The sequence below is a fragment of the Cibotium barometz genome, chromosome 2 (assembly GCF_041138505.1).
Source record: "Cibotium barometz isolate CiBa-2024 chromosome 2, ASM4113850v1, whole genome shotgun sequence".
Taxonomy (NCBI): domain Eukaryota; kingdom Viridiplantae; phylum Streptophyta; class Polypodiopsida; order Cyatheales; family Cibotiaceae; genus Cibotium; species Cibotium barometz.
The window spans coordinates 67,958,621-67,982,697 of NC_141047.1; the positions used below are offsets into that span (position 1 = coordinate 67,958,621).

The 24,077-nt window shown below is 45.8% G+C and overlaps 2 protein-coding genes across 2 annotated transcripts in view; both read left to right on the forward strand.

Moving 5' to 3' along the window:
* The window catches only part of LOC147641387 (uncharacterized), a 75,996-nt gene that overhangs the window by 51,372 nt on the left and 547 nt on the right, over positions 1 to 24,077 (forward strand). The gene's annotated exons all lie outside the window — the stretch shown is intronic.
* Positions 12,824 to 23,683, forward strand: LOC147641388 (uncharacterized). Its single transcript, XM_086808012.1, has 4 exons — positions 12,824 to 12,877; positions 20,701 to 22,442; positions 22,573 to 22,888; positions 22,996 to 23,683. Exons 1-4 carry the CDS (start codon positions 12,824 to 12,826, stop codon positions 23,452 to 23,454), a joined length of 2,571 nt encoding a protein of 856 aa, XP_086664138.1. The 3' UTR covers positions 23,455 to 23,683.

Sequence of the window (24,077 nt, forward strand, 5' to 3'; positions counted from 1 at the left end):
AATCAATCATGAAATCTGAAAATACACATATGCATGCCAGATAAAACAAGATGGCAAAGCTGCACAGTACACACTAGGGGCCCAGGTTTCACCATTGGCTGCACCTATTTCTTTCAATACAATATGAAAACAAAGAAAAACATCACAATATCTGAATTTGCTGACAATTTCAGCACAAGTGAGCATTCCCGGCATCAAGTTCATGCAGGACAACTATGGACAGCCCATAGCACTCCCAGGGTCTGCTTCCAATACAACTTTGCGGGTGCTTAGGGTTCACCACTGGCTGCACCTATTTCTTTCAATACAATATGAAAACAAGAAAAACATCACAATATCTGAATTTGCTGACAATCTCAGCACAAGTGAGCATTCTTGGCATCAAGCTCATGCAGGACAACTATGGAAAGTCCATAGCACTCCCACATCAGCCCGAGACAACTCAACATCATCATCTTCCTCCTGTCTAGCTCATAAAGCAAGTCGACCAGCCCTCAAAGGCTGTTTTCAGCAGTCGACCAGCCCTCAGTAGCCACATAAGAAAGCGACCAGCAGTTGTGCACAAGCCTGCAAACCTCCGGTCGGAAGGAAAATTGTCTAGAAGCCCACGACCAGCTCTTCCTCCCTGTTTTTAACCTCTGTCCAGCCTCTATTTAAGCTGTAAATCCGCCGGCCAGCAGTGGAGAACATGTAGAAGGAGTCGGCCAGCTTCTCCCATGCATCTGGTGAACTTCAATCGCAATGGATGGCTGTAGAAACTTGCCAACAGGCTGAAAACCAGCCGACCAGCCCTCATGCACTCTTGAAAAGCATGCGCCCCCCTCCAATCTGGAGTTTTTTCAATAATAGAGGCTTCCCCGCTGAAAATAGCCCACAATGTGCTTTTTTTGGTCTAGAAGCTTGCCTACGTGAAGGGAGTCCAAATAATGTCTAGTGCCCGGTCTTTGGCCGCCACATGTATTAAATAAGTCCTGCTCAATGTGTACTCACTTATAAGTTGTCCGGTCACTTATAAGTGAGTGTGAACTTGCATCCATAATTATTAACATGTGAACTCATAAAGCTGTAAATTGAGTTTTTGGGAATACTTACCACCTGCCAAAACACATGTAGACCACCTGTCAGTCCCAAACAGGTGTGCACATACACGTCCACATGGTGCCCAGGCGTCCCCGGCCCGATGGACAACACAGGCAGAAATCTCAGGCATTGTCTAGGCAAACAGGACAAGTCATCCAAAGATAAAATCAAAGTCATGCACACACATGAGTGCAATTATATTGGAAGAAACACCCATCTGCTTAGTTGTGTCCGATAAAATGTCCAAGGCTCATGATCCTTCCGAAACCTTCCCAGAACATAAATACACAAGATCTCGAAGATAGCTAGTCCCAGAGACTTTCATCATGTCAGGCTCCATGGCCATACATGTACACCATGTCAGGCCCCACAAGCCACACATGTACTATCATGTCAGGCTACACCAGCCATACATGTACTGTCATGTCAGGCTCCATATGCCACACAGACACACCATGTCAGGCTACCATGTATGTCATGTCAGGCTCCACATGCCACACATGAACGGTAGAAAAATAGAAGCTGTAAGGAATTTTGTGACAGTGGGAGGATACCCTGAGCTGGCCGATCGTGATACACATAGCATGTGACATGTTTATCTGTATGTATCTCGGGATCTCAAAGAATCCATGCCCGTAGAGTCTCAAGAAGTGATCTCTGTAGTGCTCACACTTCTTACCAATCTCTGACAGAGACACCCATGTTTGGTGTATGTGTAGCCCAAGTAGATCTAACCGGATTATCCGGTTGATCTTCTGTCATGATGTAGCATACTGCAATATGCATCACTCTCAAGCTAGGCTTGGCTAATTGCATCCACACAAAGCTCCTCATCGTGTCTAACCATTGCGAGCATGCCTCTCAAATGAGGCTGAAACCACCCCTCCCGAGCCCCCCCCCCCCCCCCCCCCCCCCCCCCCCCCTTGTGGTGTGCGTTTGTCCTCTGAAAGCTGACTCCCATGTGTAACCCTCCACTCTGGGTAGCCTGATGCGTTTCTGTGTAGAAGATAATATCTATATCTGTGTAAGTCTCTTTGAAGCCTCCTGTGTCTGACCATAGAGTTCCATTGCAATTCCATACTCCCATCCTCAATGCATCTGTGGTCTCATAGAGCCCACGCTGTCATGTGGGGCGTTTATCCGTGATGATGACTCAGTCATCACGATAAACGGCCCATTTTCTTGCCTTGCAGGCGTCCGTAACCTGAACCATCCCGGCTTTCCTGTGTTCCACCTGTAGGGGGGTGAGGTCATCTCCATGGTATGTTTTAGTGGTTTGAAGGGTGGCCCTCTTTTGCAAGAAAGCCAAACGGAACTCCTATTGAGTTGCCCGCTTGCAAGCCTATTACTCGCACATGTAGAGCCCTAGATTGGCAACGCTTCGCTTCCTCAAGCGTGGTTGTCATGATGAATGTGACATTTGGGGTGTGGGCTGTTTTTTGCTTTTTTACAACCTCAACCCATTTGGAGGTTTCTCCATCCTCTTCTTTGGTTGCTTCCATGTCTCTTGGGAGGCTTGCATGCTCCTCCCGGAATCCTCATTTGGCCTCTTGAATATCTGCTGTGATTGCCTTCTTAGCCTTCTCTAGTCCCGCCTTGTGTTTGGCATTGGCGTCTTGCAACTAGACAATCTCTAGACAAAGGGCTTCTTGTAAGCCCAACGGAGCGTGCAGTGATAGATGCAACCACATGTATGAGAGATACAGATAGACAGAGAGAAGGGAAAGAGAAAGATGGGAACAGGGGATTCCCATGGTACACCACGCTGAGTGGGGAACATGCCGCACCCCCTCTTCAGGAATTTATTTCAGGAAGCATCCACGGGCTTTTCCAAGCCAGGACCAATACAACAAATGAACACAATATCAAACAAAGTCTCGATGCCAAGATCGGGCCGAGGTCGATGTCGAGGCACAAGATAACTGATGTCGAGCTCACCACGAGAACGACCCACCAGAGGCTTACACCGGGCTAGTACCGAAATCCACGTCTGGACCAGATTTTGATATTGTCAAATACCCACTAGTATCTCTTCACCAAATCTGAACAAAGGGGATCCAAAAGGTTCACACGGTGATGGATGCTGATAGACAAAAGTTGGTTTAATGTGGCAGCAGCTGAATGTGTGGCTATCGACGACTGAATGGTAGGAAAAAAAAAAGAGGCACAAGGCGGCGGTTGGCTGACTGTGCTGCTGTAGACAGCTGAGCAACCAATGATGATAGGGCAGCGCTTCAAGGCAGTGCAGACAGATCAGGGCAGAAGCTTTCTGAAGATAGCAGTGTTGGCGCTGTTGCACAGGGTGACACCGATGGCAACAGATAGTGTTGTGCTGGCGGCGCTTTGTGATGTTACTAGCGCTGCTCGCGGCAACTGGCAGCAGCTGAAGTGGCCTGCAGGTGACAACAGACGCGTTACACAGGGCAGCGCGGGCACACGGGGATGTGCTGAAAAAGTAGGGCTGCGCACAGCAGCAAGCAGAGATAGTGGTGGCACTGGTCGTATACGCGGCGCGCAACAGTAGGCAGAAACAGTGGTGGCGCTGGTGCTGTTGGCGGTGCACAGTCAGGTGAATATTCTAAATAGGGGCGAAGGATGGCAGAACGCCGGGGGGTTGAAGGGGTGATGGCAGCTTGTTGTGGTGGAGAGGTTAGTTGGCAAGGATGATGATGAAGATGAGTCTTCACAACTTCTTTCTCCAAGGTTCTCCTTGAGTCTTCTATGATCCACCAAGAGGGTGCTTGGTTCTTTAAATACTTGAGGGGATGCCTGCTTTTACCATGCTTTGCTTTTGTTTTTACCACTTGGCTTTTGTTTTATTCACTTGCTTTTGCTTTTGTTTTAATAATAGTCAAAGTTCTTGATTTTAACTTCAGGGCCTTGCTTTTGGCCCTGGAGCCGCTTTTTGAAAAAGCGGCTTATAGCTTTTTGACGCAGTTCGACGAGCTCTTTCCAACAGCGCCCTCAGCTTTTTGGTGAACAAAGTTTGACTTTTGCTTTTTCTTGCTTTTTAACCCAGACGAGCGCTTTTTCCAATTCGAACTTTAGGAACCTTGTTTCCATATGTGCATCATCCGGTCCATGTGTCCGGGTATGAGTTCTATCATGTGAGAAGAGCATTTAGGAGCAAATAGTTACATTCCCTCCCTCTTATATCATGTGGTGTCTTCTGCTCCTCTGGCAACATCCTTATGCCTTTCTTTTGACCGATGTCCTTGTTTTTGATGGTACATGATCTTCATAGCGTGTAGCAAGGGTTAGAAAATTAATGCATACTCACCGTCTGCAAAAACTAGACACAAGCTATACAACAAATGAGTATGCATCATTCGCGTCTACTAGGTATTCGAGGTAGTGGCCAAGTAGTTTGGAGCCCAGTGGACTATCACATGCAGGCTTAGTTAGTACGAAAGGTACTATACGGTACGGTATGATAAAATACGGTACTAATTGGTACCTTAAAATTTTTTGAGGTACCGTACGATATTAGTACATTTAAAAAAAAATACTTCCTAAACTTAAAAATTGTAGACAAGAAGTTACAAAATAGTAGAACCATGAACATAATGTCATCATGCCATTAGAGTACAAAATTGCTACAAAAGGATAGGCCAAAAACTCATGGCATGGGCGACCGCCAACATGCGTACATACATGATACTACATACTACAATACATCATCAATGGGCTAGAAGGAGATAGATGCCCAATGTCTAGAGAGCTATAACACATCAAAAGTCTACATCATCACCAACATCTGCATGATCATCAACATGATCACTACTAGAGTGTCCATCAAGAGAGTTCTCTGAAGAGGACTCTTCGAAGGTGGACGAGACACTCTGGGGATCATTCTCGCTAAGTAGGTTGCCGTCATCATCAAACAAGGGCTCTCTAGGCAGTGGGGTATCATCATGAGGGGGCAATGGAATATCATCATGAAGGCAGGGATTGGAGCTCGAGGATCCCCGCCTCACATCTGTGCGAAGGCCACCCTCTGTCGATGTCGAAGGCGGAGGCCTATGAACTCCAACTGCTCGGTCCCGTCCATGCTGACTCCTGGTGCTGCAAGTATCTGCTGCCACAAGCTCACTATAGAGCTCCATGAAGATTGCCTCCTCCTCCTCATCAGGTTGTTGATTGACACTTGCAAAGTTTTCACTCCAATGATGGGAGTTGGACTTCTTGGTGTCCTTCTCCACATTGAGGCAATGCAAATCAAAAGCCTCATGCTTCTCCCAAGGCATGATGGATAAGAGAAGGGTTGGGAAGAGCTTGGAGGAAAAAAACTTGGAGTAGAGGCTCAAGTGGGATGGAAGGAGCTTGGAGGAGGGTGGAGGAGGGTGGAGGAGAGGCTTGGAGTAGAGGCTTGGTCCTTGAGGCTTGGAGTAGATGGAGGGTGGTGGAGGAGAGGCTTGGAGTAGATGGAGGAGAGGCTTGGTCCTTGAGGCTTTTATAGAAGGACTCAGGAGAGATGAAAGGAAAACAGCCAAAAAAAAGGGGCAAAAAACGGTTAGAAAAAACGGCTACTTCCAACGGGCAGAAAAACGGCTACTTCCAACGGGCAGAAATAGGGCAAAATCGTACCTAATCGTACGGATACGTACGGTACGAATCGTACGTACGATGTGATCCGTACGACGTACGGAACTAAGCCTGATCACATGCCATAAATCCAAGCATTTTCCATGCATCAAAACAGCACGCAAAGTCAAAGAAACTCCGACATACATCAGTATGCAATGCACAAATAATGATCCTCCTGTTCATGGATTGTTCTGTCTGGTTTCATCGAAACCGTGTTGAGCCATCTAGTCACTAGGACCGCTTCAAGGCCATTTGGTCTCGAGGACCGTCCGAGAGTCATAAATAGTCATCTCGGCCATCTGGTCGCATTGAGCGTCCAACTATGATATCCAATACAGTCATCTGGGCCATCTGGTCGCAATGATTGCCCGACTGTGTAATCCAATGTAGTCATTTGGGCCATTTGGTCGCAATGACCGCTCGACTGCGAAGTCCAATGCATATGGCATCGTTGCCGTCTGGTGGGTCTTCTACATTGTTGCCTCCCATATACAAATGTTGTTCGTTGGGCCTTCTGGCATTGTTGCCACCCAAACTACAGTATGTCCAATCAAAATCATTACATAAGCAAGATAATGATCAATTCCATTTCAGTATAATTATATATACAATGAAGAGGGCTAGGGTTACAATCCCTCCCTCTTAAATCTTTCTTGATCTCAAGACGCATCAAGCCTATACTTCAAATACATCTGGACCAACTGCTTCCTCATATGCTCGAAGAATATCTGGGTAGTCCTTGAAGTACTCTTCTGGCATCCATTTCGTATCCATAGGCGAATAGTTCTTAAACTTCAAGAGGAATTACGTGACCATTGTCCTTCCTCTTTTTCTCATGGAATAGAATACAATATGTTCCGGCTGTAAGATTTCTTCTTGTTCTTCCACTTCTGGTGGATCCTCCAATACAGGCTTCTTTGGGGATAGTCCTGTATATGGCTTCAATAAACTGACATGGAAGGCATTATGTATCCTCCAATGATCTAGAAGGTCCAAACGATAATATACATCGTTGATCTTCTTGGTAACCTGAAAAGGTCCATAATACCTGGGAGCAAGCTTGGGTTCCTTGAGCTCCTTAGCTTTTGACTTTCTAAGTCTTGCTTTTTCAAATCGCAATAACACCCCATCCCCTTCTTTAAAAGTGACCTTTCTTCTATGCTTGTTCGCAGCTTTGTTTTGCTTGGCTTGATATGTCTCAATAGCCTTCCGAACCTGTGCAAAGGTCGTATCCAAATCTCGAACAAACTCGTCTGCATAGAAGATCTCTTCCTTGGTCTTCAAAATAGGCAACAATAACGGTTTGCCATAGATAATCTCAAAAGGAGTTTTGCCTGTCAAAGAGTGAACAGTGTTGTTATACACAAACTCAACCAATGGCAAGTACTTCTCCCATTGATGCTTCGCTTTGAGAGCATAACACTTTAGCATATCCAATATAGTGAGGTTGGCAATCTCACTTTGCCCATTTGTTTGAAGATGATAAGCCCAAGAAAATTTCAGCTTTATCCCCATGTTGTCAAAAAGTGCTCTCCAAAAGAAACTGGTAGTCCGAGGATCTCTATCCCCTACAATGGGTTTGGGTAAGCCATGCTGCTTGAAGATCTGCTGAATAAACAATCTTGCCATATGATTTGCACGGATAGTCTTCTTCACTAGAATGAAGTGGGCTTGCTTACTGAACCTGTTAATAATAGTCCATATTCCATCATTCCCAAAGCTTGACTTTGGCAATCCAAAGATGAAGTCCAAAGCAATACTTTCCCCTGGAATGTTGGGAATTGGCAAAGGTTGTAATAATCCTGCGGGTTTTTGTCGATCAAATTTGACCTTCTGACAAACCAAACATTCTCGAACATATTGCTCAATAACCCTTCTCATACTAGGCCAAAAGAAATAACTTTCCAAAGCCTGAGTTGTTGTCATGATACCTCTATGTCCCATATAAGGTGGGATATGGCATTCTTCCATTACTTTGGGTCTCAAATCCTTGGTCACACATAACGGGTTTGCATCATAAGAAACCCTTCCTTGATGACATAAGAAGTCACCAAATCTCCATTCTGCAACCTATCCCAAATGTCCTTGAAATCTTCATCTGTAGCATAAAGATCTTTCATCATAGTGAAGTCCAAAAAATATCCCATGGAAACTGCATGGGTCATGGGTCATGGGTCTTTTCCCATGACCCATGAGTATGCATAATCTGAAAGTAAAATTGGGCCAAATAGCTAGCCCATCTTATATGCTTTTCTGACATCTTAGGTTGAGACATAAAATACCTTAGACTTTGATGATCTGTGTCTTGATAACAAACTCAATACCCATAAGATAATGCTTCCAAATCTTTAAAGCATGTATGATAGCCATCAATTCTTTCTTGCAAGTGGGTGCGGTCTTCTTGGCTCCTTGAAGTCTTCGACTCTCATAGGTCACGGCCATAGTTGGTTTCGTACGTCGTACGGCTGAAACCGTATGTACTTGCCGTACCGTACGGCACCGTACGGATTCGTACGATACCGTACGTTTTTGGTTGGGGGGGGGGGGGGGGGGGGCGTTGTTGTTGTTGTTGTTGTTGCGTGGAGCAATTTCAGTCTTCTAGAGAGCCATTCATCGCCCTTTGCAGCCTATAGGGAGCTGTTTGTCAGAAGCGTGTGCACTTGCCATTGCCATATTAGGCAAGCGATCATATTGCCTGACCTGATGATGAGGAGGAGGCAATCTTCATGGAGCTCTATAGTGAGCTTGTGGCAGCAGATACTCGCAGCACCAAAAGTCAGCATGGACGGGGCCGAGCAGTTGGAGTTCATAGGCCTCCGCCTTCGGCATCGGCAAAGGGTGGCCTTTGCACATATGTGAGGCGGGGATCCTCGAGCTCCAATCCCCGCCTTCATGATGATATTCCATTGCCCCCTCACGATGATACCCCACTGCCTAGAGAGCCCTTGTTTGATGATGATGGCAACCTACTTAGCGAGAATGATTCCCAGAGTGTCTCGTCCACCTTCGAAGAGTCCTCTTCAGAGAATTCTCTTGATGGACACTCTAGTAGTGATCATGTTGATGATCATGCAGATGTTGGTGATGATGTAGACTTTTGATATGTTATAGCTCTCTAGGCATTGGGCATCTATCTCCTTCTAGCCCATCGATGATGTATTGTAGTATGTAGTATCATGTATGTACGCATGTTGGCGGTTGCCCATGCCATGAGTTTTTGGCCTATCCTTTTGTAGCAATTTTGTACTCTAATGGCATGATGACATTATGTTCATGGTTCTACTATTTTGTAACTTCTTGTCTACAATTTTTAAGTTTAGGAAGTATTTTTTTTTAAAAAACGTACTAATATCGTACCGTACCTCAAAAAATTTTAAGGTACCAATTAGTACCGTATTTTATCGTACCGTACCGTACCATACCTTTCGTACTAACTAACCAGACTGCTCCAAGGCAATCTCCTGAAGCATCACTTTCTAACACGAATGGCTTCGACAAATCTAGAATAATTAATATTGGTCCTTTGCTAGCATAGAATTTTAGTGCTTCAAAGGATTCTTTTTCAGCTTTGGTCCACCGAAATCCCACGGCTGTCGTTGTCAAATCATGAAGTGCACTTGCTACCACAACAAACCACTTGACGAACTTCCTGTAATAAGAGCATAAGCCAAGGAAACTTCGAACTGCATGCACACTAGTCAACTCTGGCCATTCCACAATAGCCTTGACCTTTTCTGGATCCATCCTGACCCCTTCCCTGGACACTATATGGCCCAAGTAGTGAATCTCTGACAAAAAGAACTCACTCTTCTTACCATTCACATACAACTTGTGGTTCCTTTAATTCCTGAAATACCATATCCAAGTGCTTTCGATGCTCTTCTTCATTCTTTGAATGCACAATAATGTCATCAAAGAAAGTAGCTGCAAACTTTCTATGTGCTCGAGATATTCTTTCCATCATTCGGTTGAAGGTAGCGGGGGCATTGGTAAGACTAAAAGGCATCACTAAATACTCGTAGAGTCCAAAGGTAGTCCTGAATGCGGTCTTGTGAATGTCCTCTGGAACAATCCTGACTTGATGGTATCCACTCTTCAAGTCAATCCTGCTGAAAATAGTAACTCCGTCCAATCTATCCAGGATATCTTCAATCCTAGGAATAGGAAACCTGTTCTTTACAGTGATCTTGTTAAGAGCCTTGTAATCAATGCACTACGCCAAGAATCATCCTTTTTTTGAACCAATAGAACTGGGAGCAAAAAGGTGATGAGCTAGGTCAAATCAAACCCTTTTCCAAAAGCTCTAGCACTTGCTTCATAATCTCCTCTTGTTGAGCCTGACTCACTCGATAAGGAGGTCTATTAGGAGGTGAACTTCCTTGCATGATGTCAATCTTATGATCTTCCGGTCTCTCTGGAGGTAGCTCTCCTGGAAGAGTATCTGCAAAACAATCCTCATACTTCTTTAAAAAGTCTTTCCTTTCATGATCAAGAGTTGAGAGTGATTCATCACCCTCAGATTCCTTTGGATCTCTTACATATATCAAGTATGAGAAAATAGATTGCTTTATTGCTTTAGGAACTTGTACATGACTAATGAGTGGAATGGAGTTCCCGTCAACTTGTACAGTCTTGCCTTTAAAAGGAAACCTAGTCTTATTTCAAACCCAATCAATGGCCGGATCTATCTTCTTATGCCAAGGCATTCCCAAAATTACATCACAATGTCCAATTTTACCAACCACAAAATTCTCGTGATCCACATAGTCTCCAATCTGTTAGCGGAGCTTTCCCAAAATAGGAGTTACTTCGGCTGACATTCCTTCAAAAGCGGCACTTGCTGTAATAGGAGTTTTAAACCTATCCGGAGGGAGGTTCATGGCTTCAACCACTCGAAGTGGATAAGTACGAGTTGGTTTGCCACTTTGCCCCAAGCTTTGAAGAGTTGCCTCTTCTTTGGTGGAGTATCATCTTGATGTCGAAGTTCTTTAGGTAATGCATTACTTTGGGGTGGTTTGGCTTCTTGGCTTGGTTTATCAGGACATTTTGCAGCCATATGTCCTTTCTTTCCACATTGGAAACATTTACCTTCTTTGACATAATCCTCGAGTTGCTTGCGGGATAGCTTCTTTTGGTACAATGGGGGTTTATTCTCATTTTTAGTCTTCTTTTCTTGTGCTTCGTTCCTTGCTTGAGATTCCAGTTTAAACTTCTTCTTTTGGGACGAGTCTCGAGTCTCACTCTTTGATTTGCCCACCATCTAAGGCATATATAGAGCTTCGGCTTTGTCTTGGGCTTCTGCCAAGGTTTTGGGTCCCATCATATAGACTGCTTGATAAAGCTTTGGCTGTAATCCATTTACAAACCTTCGCATTTCCATCAATGGTGGAATAGGAGTATATGAGGTAAACTTCAATGAGACGGCTGAGAAGTTATTAAAATATGTTGCCACACTTTCTCCCACTTTTTGCTTTATCTCGTCCCATTCCTTCTGCACATTTGCTTCAAGGTAGCGGGAAGGAACTTCTTGTTGAACATGGTTTTGAAATCAGCCCATGAGGTATGTTCGGTCCCTTCTTGGACCACCTTTAGCCACTAAATCAAGGCGGCATCTTTCAAGTGCATATGAACGGTGCGGATTTTGGACTTTTCATAGAAGTCCTCTCCTCCAAAGGCGGTGTCAAACTGTTTGATGAAGGATAGAGCTTTCTGAGTGTCCCGCTTTCCATAGCAGGTATCAAACTTTACGCTTTTCTCTCTTGACTTGAAGTCTACTTTACCGGTTGAAGGCTCCTTTGCCTTCTTCTCTTTTGCTTGGCCGGAAGAAGCTATATTTTATAAAGCGGGTCTAGGGGTAGCTTCTCTCTGTCCTCCATAAGTGATGGATCGGGTGACTTAGGGTTCTTCTCTAAAGGAAACCCCTTTACCTCGTAGGTAAGCTTTGGCGGCTTCCACACCTTCGGCTTCGGTGGTCTGATCTTTGACAAAGTCTTCGAACATCTGGGCTCTTCTATAGTCTTGTTCCTTCTTGGCTCTCCAAGCTAGGAACTCTTCATCTTGAAGATACCTTTTGAACTTTTGAAATTCTCGATATTCGGCTGATGTCATGACTGTGATCTCATGAGAGACAGACAGGTGGCCTTGGATCTCTTCTGGATGTCCTGGGTTGTCTTCAAAGTTGTTCCCTTCTTGAGGCCCTTGGTCTCCCTCAACTCTCGACATGGTTTTGTCACTCCAAAAAAAGCCCAAGGGAACGTGAAGTGACAGATGCAACCACGTGTATAAGAGATAAAGATAGAGAGAGAGAAGGGGGAGAGAAAGATGGGAATAGGGGATTCACACGGTACACCACGTTGAGCGGGGAACAGGCCCGCCCCCTCTTGAGGAATTTATTTCAGGAACAATCCACAGGCTTTCCCAAGCCAGGACCAATGAAACAAATGAACACAATATCAAACAAAGTGCCTATGTTAGGATCGGGCCGATGTCGATGTCGAGGCACAAGATAACTGATGCCGAGCTTAGCACGAGAATGACCCACAAGAGGCTTACACTGGGCTAGTACCGAAATCCACGTCTGGACCAGATTTAGATATTCTCAAATACCCACTAGTATCTCTTCACCAAATCTGAACAAAGGGGATCCAAAAGGTTCACAGCGTGATGGATGCTGATAGACAAAAATTGGTTTAATGCGGCAGTAGCTGAATGTGTGGCTGTCGACGACTGAATGGTAGAAAAAAAAAGAGGCACAAGGTGGCGGTTGGCTGACTGTACTGCTGTACACAGCTGAGCAACCAACGATGATAGGGCAGCGCTTCAAGGCAGTGCAGATAGATCAGGGCAGCAGCTTTCTGAAGATGGCAGTGTTGGTGCTGTTGCACAGGGTGACACCGATGGCAACAGATAGTGTTCTGCTGATGTTACTTGCGCTGCTGGCAGCAGCTGAAGTGGCTCCAGGTGACAACAGACGCGGTACACAGGGCAGTGTGGGCACACGGGGAAGTGCTGAAAAAGCAGGGGTGCGCACAGCAGCAAGCAGAGATAGTGGCGGCACTGGTGGTGCAGATGGTGCGCAACAGTAGGCAGAAACAGTGGCGGTGCTGGTGCTGTTGGCGGCGCACAGTCGGGTGAATATTCCAAATAGGGTCGAAGGATGGCAGAACGCTGGGGGGTTGAAGGGGTGATGGCCGCCGGTTGTGGTGGAGAGGTTAGTTGGCAAGGATGATGATGAAGATGAGTCTTCACAACTTCTTTCTCCAAGGTTCTCCTTGAGTCTTCTATGATCCACCAAGAGGGTGTTTGGTTCTTTAAATACTTGAGGGGATGCCTACTTTTACCATGCTTTGCTTTTGTTTTTACCACTTGGCTTTTGTTTTATTCACTTGCTTTTGCTTTTGTTTTAATACTAGTCAAAGTTCTTCATTTTAACTTCAAGGCCTTGCTTTTTGGCCCTGGAGCCGCTTTTTGACTCAGTTCGACGAGCTCTTTCCAATGGTGCCCTCAGCTTTTTGGTGACAAAGTTTGACTTTTTGCAATTCGAACTTTAGGAACCCTGTTTCCATATGTCCATAATCATGTCCATGTGTCTAGGTATGAGTTCTATCATGTGAAAAGAACATGAAGGACCAAATAGTTACACTTCTTGTGTGGCTAGCTCTCCTTCCTCTTTACCATACTTATGCATCACTTCCTTCCTTGCATAATTCCATACATTTCTCCATGCATGCAGCCAGGCATGCGTCCTTCCATTCTTCCATCTCTTGTTGCATTTCATCGTGGAGCTGTTTGTACGTTTCCTCTACTCGGTTATCTTTGTTCTGGATCTCAGTCCTCATCATAGCATGAATCTCCTTTTGATGCTGGTTCAATGTCATGTCTATCAGCTTCTTTGGTCTGAAAGGGCCTTCTAAGCCTATTCTTCGATCTTGTTCACTCTGTCTTCAAGAGGGAGCACCATTGTGACAATCGCCCAACTCAAGCTATGGTCAAGGACACAGGAGAAGATGGGAGATGGCCCGATGCGAGATGGAGTAAGGGCTGGAGTGGCTTTTGGTTGAGGGTTCAACCATTTGTTCGGCGTAGAGCAGGGGAAAGCTGAATAGAGGGCGCACAGGCGAAAACGGGAGAGATGGCGGCGGCGCACAGAGCAGAAGGTGGGCGGCGCTCAAAGTAGAAGGTGGGCGGCGCACAAAGCAGAGAGCAGATTGCGCACAGGTAGAAACGCGAGAGGGCGGCGGACAGAGCAGGCTGGTGAGCGGAGAGAGAGAGAGAGAGAGAGAGAGAGAGAGAGAGAGAGAGAGAGTTATATTAAACGTCTTCAAAAGACCCAGTGGGTCTATGAGACCAAAAGTGATACAATAGTGTCCATGTAATCTCGTCCTGGTACAAAAGAAAAGAAGGACGAGAGCTTTGAGCTGAGAATGTCAAATTCCAGAGAGAGAGAAAGAAAGAAAGAAAGAAAGTTGCCAGTATGTCATTGTCTAGAATAGAGCCTCTGTCACTATCGGTGCAGCCCCCATCTCTGCCCGCACAATCTCATGTGGCACTGATGGTTTACTCCTAATCATGCGTGAGATCATCGCCACTAGGGGCCTCTCCATCGGCTTCCACCCATCATATACCTCCTCTCTGTATCTATCTCGGCCGGCTCTCTCCTCTGTCTCCTCAGAGAGAAAGAAAGATATATATATTAAGCGTCTACTAAAGACCCAATGGGCCTATGAGACCAAAGCGATACAATAATGTCCATGTCATATCTCATCATGGAATGGAAAATAAAACAGAAAGAAAACACAAACATAGCTATCTCACTGGGGTGATACAAAACTGTGCATGGAAACTGATCATGGAATACTAAGAACATAGAAAAATGAGACAGAGGAGGGCCATCAGGACTTCCCGTTATAGATAACGAGACCATGTGCAGCTCCCAGCTCTAAGAGATATCTCCCATACTCTAAGGGGTAGCTGTCCTGTGATGATCGCTACAGCCCTCTGTCAATGATGTCCAGCTTCTGTTAGTCTGAGAGGGTCGTCTAGATCGAGTAGTGGGACCTGCTGACTTCCCGTCGTGGCGTTAAAATCCCTGAGCAGCAGGAGTTCCCCCAACTGTGAGAACTCCATGATATCCCCATATAATGGTAAGTACGGTGACTGGCCATGCTGTGCGGCGTAAGGGGAGTGGCGTGGTGCAAAATAACACACAGCAATGTGGATGACTCTGTCACTGCTAAGCTGTAGCCGCACCCAAAGATACGGTGCATCCTTGTCCTTCCGGACAATGCTGACAATCTGTTGGAGATGGGATCTAAAAAGGACAGCTACCCCCCCAGAGCCACGTGTAGTACTCTTGATGTGCGGGTCTTGTCTCGAAAATCCGACTCCCACTCATACGCGGCTATGTATGGTAAGCCCCTCCTAGGGCCCTGATGAATCTCTGTATAAAGAATGACATCCGTGCCTGTGAGAATCTCGCTCAAGCCTCCTGTATTCGACCACAACATGCCATTGCGGTTCCATACTACCAACCTTAGGTGTTTGGTCTCATAGACCCCGCGTCCCTATTTGGGACGATGCTCAGTGATAATGACTCTACCATCTCTATAGATAGCCCACTTGCCTGCTCTGCGGGCCTCATGAACAGTCACCATCGCTTCATGCAGTGTGCCACCTGTGCTAGAGTGAGATCATCTCCCATGTACACCTGTGTGCCCTTGAGGGCAGCCCGCGTGTCTAAGAAGGCCTGTTTGCTGGTGGCATCAGGGAATCTAATGATGAGGGGCCTCTCTCGTGTCATATCCTTGCCTGCCCTCCATGTGTCTGCAAAGGGGGGGAAGATCCTGTCCACTCCTAGCATCTGGCAAAGCGTCATGGCATCCTCCTTGGGGAAGCCCCCATACTCACACATGGAGGGCCCTATCCTTCCTGCGTTTCTCCTCCTCGAGAGTCTCATATATGATGCTCTGTGGGGGTTTGTGCTTCTTCACCACCTCCACCCAATCTTTCTGAGTGGTCTGATGTTCTTCCCACAGCTTTCAACTGCTCCAAGTCAGTCCTTAAACCCTCCTAAATATTCAGTTCCCCTTCCTCCACTGTATGGTCCTTGACTGTAGCCTTTAGGGCTTCCATTTCTGCCCGGAGTTCCCCTATTATTTGGGCAGCCTCTGGCATTCCTGTTTGTTGCAGCTGGGTCTCTTTCAACATCTGAATCACCTCTTCCTGATGGTTCACTTGGGCTGCCAGTTCTTCAATCTTGTTGTTCTTTCCCCGAATCTCCTTGTGGAGGCCTTCCAACTGTTTTTCATGTTGGTTCAGAACCCTGTCCAGCACCTTCGTTTGTTCGCCCAATAACTTCTTGGTGTTGTCCTCCACTGTCTTGATGTATGCCTCCATCTCCTGTAGGTTCATTGTGGCTATTTCCCCCTAGTTGCTGCCTTCGGGGCCTGAGCAAGGGCGGTGGGGAATTGGCACCGCAGGTGCAAACAGGCTGCAGCACAGCAGCGTGGGTGGGAAAAGGGAGGCGGACACACAACGCACAGGCGCAGCAAGGGTGCAGCACCACGGGTGCAAACAGGCGTAGCACAGCAAGGGCGGAGGGGGCTGCAAGTGTGCAGCGCGAACAGAGGGGGGCAGGAAGAGAGAGACCACCAGCGCGCAGCACAAGCAGGGAGGGGGGCCTGCGCAACGTCACGCTATCGAGATGGAAGAGACCACAACGTGCAGCGGGGGGAGAGGGGGGGGGGCGCAGAAGAAGCGGGGCTGCGAAGCGGTCAGGCGATGGCGGAGAGAGAGAGAGAGAGAGAGAGAGAGAGAGAGAGAGAGAGAGAGAGAAAAAGAAAGTTATATTAAACGTCTCCTAAAGACCAAATAGGTCTGTAAGAGCAAAGTGATACAGTGTTACACAAGGTATGTCTCATCATGTAAAAGAAAAACAAAATAAGTACAAATGACATAGCTTTAGAGGCTGATACAATGATCATCATGGAGTATAAGCACTAGTACAAGAGACTCTCATCATGGAGTACATAAGAATATGAAGCATGTGAGGCATTTCATCATCTAGAAGAGGGTACACCTTTGTCAAGTATGTCAAGCATGGGGTTACTGAGTATGGCCAAGAGGTCCCCTTTTGTCATGATACTTGGGAAGGTGGTGTGATGCTGGTGGAGCATGGCCTAGATCTGGAGCTGATGGGAGGATTGTGGTTGGTGTCCTGTGGCTGGGGACGTGTGGCTGGGACGTTAGGAACGTCGAAGCGCACAAGCCCGTTCTGAGTCCTTGCGGATGGGGCGGAGCGGAGGTACCTTGTGGTGGACCCACAAGGTCCATGTCACTTGGTTGAACACAATGCTAATCAATACAATTAAGTACACCAAGATTTAATGGACAACATGCTCAATACAAGAAGTAATTTGCTGAATTGACAAGAGACGCACAATGAGCTGGAACGGCCGGCCCCTCGGTCAAATAAAGTATATTGATCTTGGTAGAATCAATTATATAGTGTCGTGGGCATTTCTGACTAGATTTCCATACCAATGCATATGAATACAATATTGCAAAGAATGTGTTGTTGGTGTAGACTTGCAACTCACACTATCCTCTCAAATGCCCATGTTCCCTATCATCTGCTTTCTATTGTTCCACTAACACATGGTAGCAACAATATGCAAGAGAGAACGTAGGACAAGAGAACAGTACACACGGTATGTAATGCTACTTGCTTCCATATTTAAGCATCAAAGCTTACCAATTGCAAGTAGAGTCGATGACAACAGCAGTCTTCATGATGGAAGCGTTTGGAGTGTTGAAATCTTCGATTTATCATGATCCTTCGCGACAAAAGTCTTCACGAGGATGAAGGAAACCCTGGGAAAGCTTCCCGTATGGTTCAACTTGAGAAAGGAGGGCTGAAATTAGGGTTTTCAGTAAAAAGACCAGAAATTACAAAAAAAATAAGAGCTGTTTTGCTGAATTTTAGTCATTGGGAGTGTGTGGGAGAGTGAACACCACATGGAAGTACTCTTTGAAGCTTGGAAAACACACTAGCAAGCTTGGATATGGAGTTGGGAAGGAGAAAGTGCAGAAAATACAGCCAAAGACGCCTCATGAAGGGGGCGCCTACTTCTAGAGAGAGAGAGGAGAGAGATGGTGAATTGTCCACTCTAGGTGTCAAGTATAGAGGACAAGTGCCTTGTGGTGCAAGCTAGAACAGACACATGGCTGGTTGCTCTCTTTGTACAAAGGGGATAAGGTTTGGGCGGTGGGCATTGGGTTTTGTCCACCTTGGGGCATCGTGTGTGTGAACACAGGGCTGGTCATAACTTATAAGTGAGTTTTAGTTGCCCAAAACTTAATGAAGTGTGTACACACTCACTTATAAATTAGTGCTTATTCCTAAAGCTAGGTTTATGACCAACACTTACCACTTGTCACATGCCACATAACCATGTTAGCATACAGTTATACGCACGGTTCACAGGTGGGTGTCCCCTTACCTAGAACTACACATTGGTCAGGCAAGCATGAAAACAGCATACAATTTCAATTGCAAGCAAGCACATAAAGATGCTATGCAATGCAGCATTGGTATGGACAATCCTCGTTTATGGAACTATACCAAAATAGACGTGCTCCCAAGTACACAAGGTACCAGATTCAATGGAACACCAATCCTCCAAGCATTTCCGAGCATGTACACATAGGCACAAGTCCCAAATGGAAAGCCAAGTCCACAGAATCACAGGAGTGGCATCAATTCCTGGCATATGCAACTCCCATGGACGTCAGTCCAATGTACATACATAATGAGAAAACACGGGTGGACCAATTGGGTGTCCAAATGGTGACAGTCCACTATGCCGATATCCTTTCACCAGGCCGAGAAGAAACTGGTGATGGTCAGATAGCGAGGAAGGAGGGGTGGTGGCATTGTTGTGTTTGTGAAGCTCCAATAGAAAGAGTCCCAGGCAACGTTGGTCCAAGAAGTCCATGATGTTGGATAATGGACCAAAACTCTCACGGAAGCGACAGTGGCCCCACCCGAGAGAGAGAAAGGAAAGAAAGAAAGAAAGATATATTAAGCGTCTACTATAGACCCAATGGGCCTATGAGACCAAAGTGATACAATAATGTCCATGGCATATCTCATCATCATGGAATGGAAAATAAAACAAAAACAAAACATAAACATAGCTATCTTACTGGGGTTATACAAAACTACATTCGGCAAACTACACGTGATTTAAGTCATCGCCAACAATAGAGCAAATTGCACAAAGATGAAGGAGTTTGTAGTGGGTGATTATCCAACCGTTGTATGGACTCCTTGTGCCTGCCACTCTCTAAATTTGATGATGGAGAATGTTGCAAAGCTTGAATGGGTGGAGGTAGCATTGGAGAAGGCTTTGTGCATCATCAAACTTATCACCTACGAGCCTGAAGCTTTAGTACTCTTCAGACCATGCTTATCGCTAGTTTGCGAGGTGGGCATAGAATTTTGCGTTGTTTGACTGGCAGCCTGAACAGCCCAAACATTAGCCTTACACGGTCCCAAGATGATGTTTCCCTTTTGATAAAATCCTAAGCATAAAGCTTTTGCAAAATCCTTCATGCATGCACAACTTACTGAGAAGTGGCACTACATGCACAGTCCTCCCAAGAAAACTTTCTAAATACATCCTTTGTTTAGGCACATTTTGGCTTATAGCACCTATGGCTATACATCTGACTTTTGTATTCGTACCTACAACTTTGCATGGCATCCCATAAGCTGTCAGTTGTCCCGACATATCCCAGATGTCTTGCAAACTGCAAACATGGCATTCAACATGTCTTTTTGTAACTGTGTCAGTCATGGCATACATGTGTCTCTTGCAATCAGTGGAAATATCTTACTATATTGGCCATTACCAAGTGTGCCACTCCTCACTTCCTCCTCCCCGCTCTCTTGTACCATGATGAGATTACATGGACACTATTGTATCACTTTTGGTCTCATAGACCCACTGGGTCTTTTGAAGATGTTTGATATAACTTTCTTTCTTTCTTTGTTTCTTTCTCTCTTCCATGCATATAGCTTTGCATTCTCCTAGTAGTAGAGCTCCATCCCCTCCTCCATTCATTGTACTTATTGCACACCCAGATTCAGCTTTTTAGTTCAGTACTTTTTCATTTTGAAGATGTTTAATATAACTTTCTTTCTTTCTTTGTTTCTTTCTCTCTTCCATGCATATAGCTTTGCATTCTCCTAGTAGTAGAGCTCCATCTCCTCCCCCATTCATTGTACTTATTGCACACCCAGATTCAGCTTTTTAGTTCAGTACTTTTTCATTTTGTTGGGATGACAGAGGATACCCCATACAGGTACACCGATTTGTCTCATAGGCCGAGTTCGGTCTTTTGGAAGACGTTAATAAAATCTTTCTTTCTTTCTTTCTATGTACACCATTTTGGTCTCATAGACCCTTTGGGTAACGTTAATATAACTTTCTTTCTTTTCTCTATGCACACTTCAATACAATTGCGATCAATCCCATACCGTTAAGTATGAGGGTATATTTGGGGGTAATTAGTTTCTAATATTTCCAAATGACACTTTTGTCCGTCTAATTTTCTCTGGTGCAGTTGCAGAACTTATCTACCCATTTAGATCTTGGTATGCCCAAAAGTTATAATTAATTTTGATGTACCAGGTTAATACATGCATTTTTAACCTTGGAAGTGCTTCCCTAGGGTGGGCAGTGTGAAAATATGATTTGTAGAGGTAGAAATCCTCTCTATGGCCTCACGCCAAAAATGCAAGCTGTGGGGTTACCGATCATCTCTCATTTTAGCACGGTCCCAATCATTTTGGCGGTTGCCTCAGCAGCGATTGGATAAGGGTGTAGGCACTCCTGCCTACATCATTGTGCATACTGCATAAGTTCCATAGTTTCCAGAAACGGCGTTTCTGGAGCACTGAAACGCCGAAACGTTTCGGAAACGTTTCCAGAAACGGAAACGGCGTTTCTGGCTTTTATTTTTTTCCAGGGTTCAAAAACCCGCATGCTCTCTTCGCCGGCACTTTTCGCTTCTTTCCGCCGCCTGTTTGGAGCTGCTCTAGCCATCTACCTTGCCCTCTACTCCTCTACCTCCACATCAGCCCTCTACCACGCCCTCTACCTCTCTACTTGGGGCCTCCACCTTTGCCATCTAAGCTCTACCAAGCAAGAAGGAGTCACACCTTGCTCGCAGCCTGCAGGACCAGAAAAACAGCCTCCACTTCTCGAATCTCTCCGAGTCTTCCGACCTCGAACCGCACAAGTAAGTAACATGGCTCGGACTCCGGATCCTTTTTGGCAGCATGTGGAGCAAGTGGGGGCTTATGCAGGATCTGGTGGCTCCAGGAAATGGAGATGTAAATATTGTGGGTTGGTCAAAACGGGGAGTGTCACCCGTGTGAAGGACCATCTTGCTCATGTTCCAAACAAAGATGTAGGGCCATGCCCCTCTGTTCCTCTAGATGTTCGGAAAAGCCTTGAAATGTGGAGGCAAAAGCGTTTTGCCGTTCCCGAAGAGGAAGTATCTACAGCAATGGGTGGTCAAGAGCATGAAGCTGGTTCAAGTCAAGCAGCAGTAGCAAAGAGGGCCAGAGGCAGAGACACAGGATCAGATTTCTCCTCTACCTCAGTGTCGGGTGTGCATGCAAGGAGGACTCCTTTGCCAGGTGATGTATCACATTCACAAGACACCCCTCCAAAAAATACTGTACAAAGGGCTAGCATCCAAGCAGGATTTCAAAAGCAAGCAATTGCAGAGGCAACTAGGGAGCTCACCCGGATGTTCATACGGTGTGCCATTCCCTTTCATGTGGCCAAGACAAATCAATGGAGGAAGACCATGAGGGCCATCAGCCGCATTGGATGCGAGTGGGATGGCCCTACATCTGAGGCTCTGCGGACACGAGAGCTAAAGCGGGAAAAATCATGCATAGAAGTGCAGCTAGAGCCCTTGAAGGAAACATGGAAAAAGTATGGCTGCACTATATTGTGTGATGGGTGGTCAGATGTACGCAGGAGAAATGTATACAATGTTTTGGTGTCATGCTGCAAAGGCACTATGTTTTTGAAAGCCATTGATGCCTCCCTCCCAGGTCTCACAGTTACAGGTGCATTTATTTGGACACATATAAGGGAGGCTATAGTGCAAGTTGGGCCTGAGAATGTTGTGCAGGTGGTGACAGATAATGGAAGTAATTGTAAGTCTATGGGCTCTATGCTAGAGGATGAATTTCCAGCCATTGTGTGGACCCCTTGTGCATCACATAGCCTCGACTTATTGATTGAGGACATAGGTCAAATACAATGGGTTGAAGCCATCTTTTGCACCGCACGAAGCATGGTGAAGTTTGTGAAGAAGAGGCCAAAAGTCTTGAGCATGTATCGGGCCTACAGCACTCTTGAGCTATTGCAGCCTGCAGCCACCAGATTTGCATACATGTTCATTGTGCTTGAGAGACTCCTGCGAGTCCGCAGAGAGTTGGTACGCACTGTCTACTCAAATGAATGGCTAGAGTGGGATGAGAGAGAGAGCCCCAAGGCAAGAGCTTTTGTGCGTGATGTCATGAGAGAGGAGTGGTGGGTAGAGGTTGAGGGGTTGATCAAAACTCTCAACCCCATCTACACAGTGTTACGCATTACAGACATGGAGGGCAGTACTCTAGGCCTTTTATACGAGTACATGGACAAGATTGGGGAGGCTCTCAACAAGCAAGACTACTTGAGAGCAGAGCAGTAAGTCTCCTCAGTCATGGCTACCCTTGCTTTACTTCTTATCTTTATTTTACTCTTGAGTCTTTACATTGGTCTCGACTCTTGACTCTTGTTTTTTGTCCTTTTGTATCTTATGGTTTGATCTCTAAAGGGTTGATGAAATCAAGGCTGTGTGGAATCGGCGATGGGATTGGTTTCACAGGCCGATTCATGCAGTAGCACATGTATTGCATCCTTTGTGGCGAGATGAGGAGCAATACGAGAACGAGGAGCTAGAAGAAGGCTTCATGACATACATGAGGAACTTGACATCTGGTAATGTGCACATGCTGAAATGTATAGAGGATGATCTCTTGGCCTTTCGCAACCAGACAGGGAGCTTTGGTCGAGAGACTGCAAAGCTTCGAGAGACTCAGCTACAGCCTGTCTCATGGTGGGAGAAGTATGGAAATTGTGCTCCCACGCTGGTAATTCACTACCCTTAACTACAGTTTACATAGTACACTGTACAATGTGCATCTTTCTTGTTTCCACTTAGTTCTAATTTCTAATTGTATGTGCATTTCAATAACAGAAACGCATCGCCATTCGAGTGCTCTCACAGGATTGCAGTTCGGGTCCATGTGAGAGGAATTGGAGCACTTGGGCCCTCTTCCATACAAAGAAGAGGAATAGGCTGAGTACCGCTCAGCTAGAGCGGTTGGTGTTTTGTCATTGCAACCTCCAGCTCCTTGAGAGGAATGCCCGACATCCGGAGCCTTCACAGGTGAATGTGGATAAGATCGACATCATGAGGGAGAGGTTCATCCCAGAGATCCCACAGAATGAGCGTGATATGTACACCTTGCTTTATGAGGAGCTGACAGTGCCGAGCCACAACACCCGCTGCACCACCCATTCTCAGAGGCAGAGGGGGGGATCCATCGCTTCCACTTCAGCAGAGGCAGAGGACCATGATCCTACCATTTCTTCATCTGAGCCTGACTCTCATGAGTCGGAGGATGACTCCTCCATGGATGATCTTGATGAGTGATTTTTGGAGCACTTAGCTCTAGGATTTTGTCATGCCAGCAGCTGCTGCCAGCCTGCCAGCCACATGGATATTTTTGATCATGTTTTGTATTTACTATAGTCTATACATATGGATTATGGATTATGGATGATGGATGATGGATGATGGATCTTGTTTTGTATTGACTCTTTTGAGGCTTGAGCCTACAGTTGTCATTTCTGAATTTTGATCTATCATTTGAGTCTTTGACATTGAACTTGTTACTTAAGCAAAGATGTATTTTTCAAGCTTTTGTAATGTTTTTATTAATTATATATGTATGTATTAAACCCTAAAACCGAAACTCCGTTTCCCCGTTTCTTCCCGAAGGCCGAAACTCCGAAACTCCGTTTCCCGCCGTGCTCCGCACCCCCGTTTCCGAAACTCGTGGAAACTATGTGCATAACCGACACCCATTGCCTGGGCAATGTCTTCCGATGTGATGAAAATATTGTCAGACGGAACCAACCTGACAATCCTGTTGAATTCCATTAAGTGCCCATGTTATGGAAACTCAAAATATGCCAATCAGGGAAAAAGTTTTCTATGTAGCTTTTGTAAGAGTGCTGTTTCCATAACTGGACCAACCTTTGCTAGCCAGTTTG

Coding starts and splice junctions, on each gene's coding strand:
- LOC147641388 (XM_086808012.1), top strand. CDS start 12,824: ATGGCAGAACGCTGGGGGGTTGAAGGGGTGATGGCCGCCGGTTGTGGT. Junction 12,878..20,700: donor CCGCCGGTTGTGGTGGAGAG/GTTAGTTGGCAA, acceptor ATTTTTTTCCAG/GGTTCAAAAACCCGCATGCT. Junction 22,889..22,995: donor GAAATTGTGCTCCCACGCTG/GTAATTCACTAC, acceptor TTTCAATAACAG/AAACGCATCGCCATTCGAGT.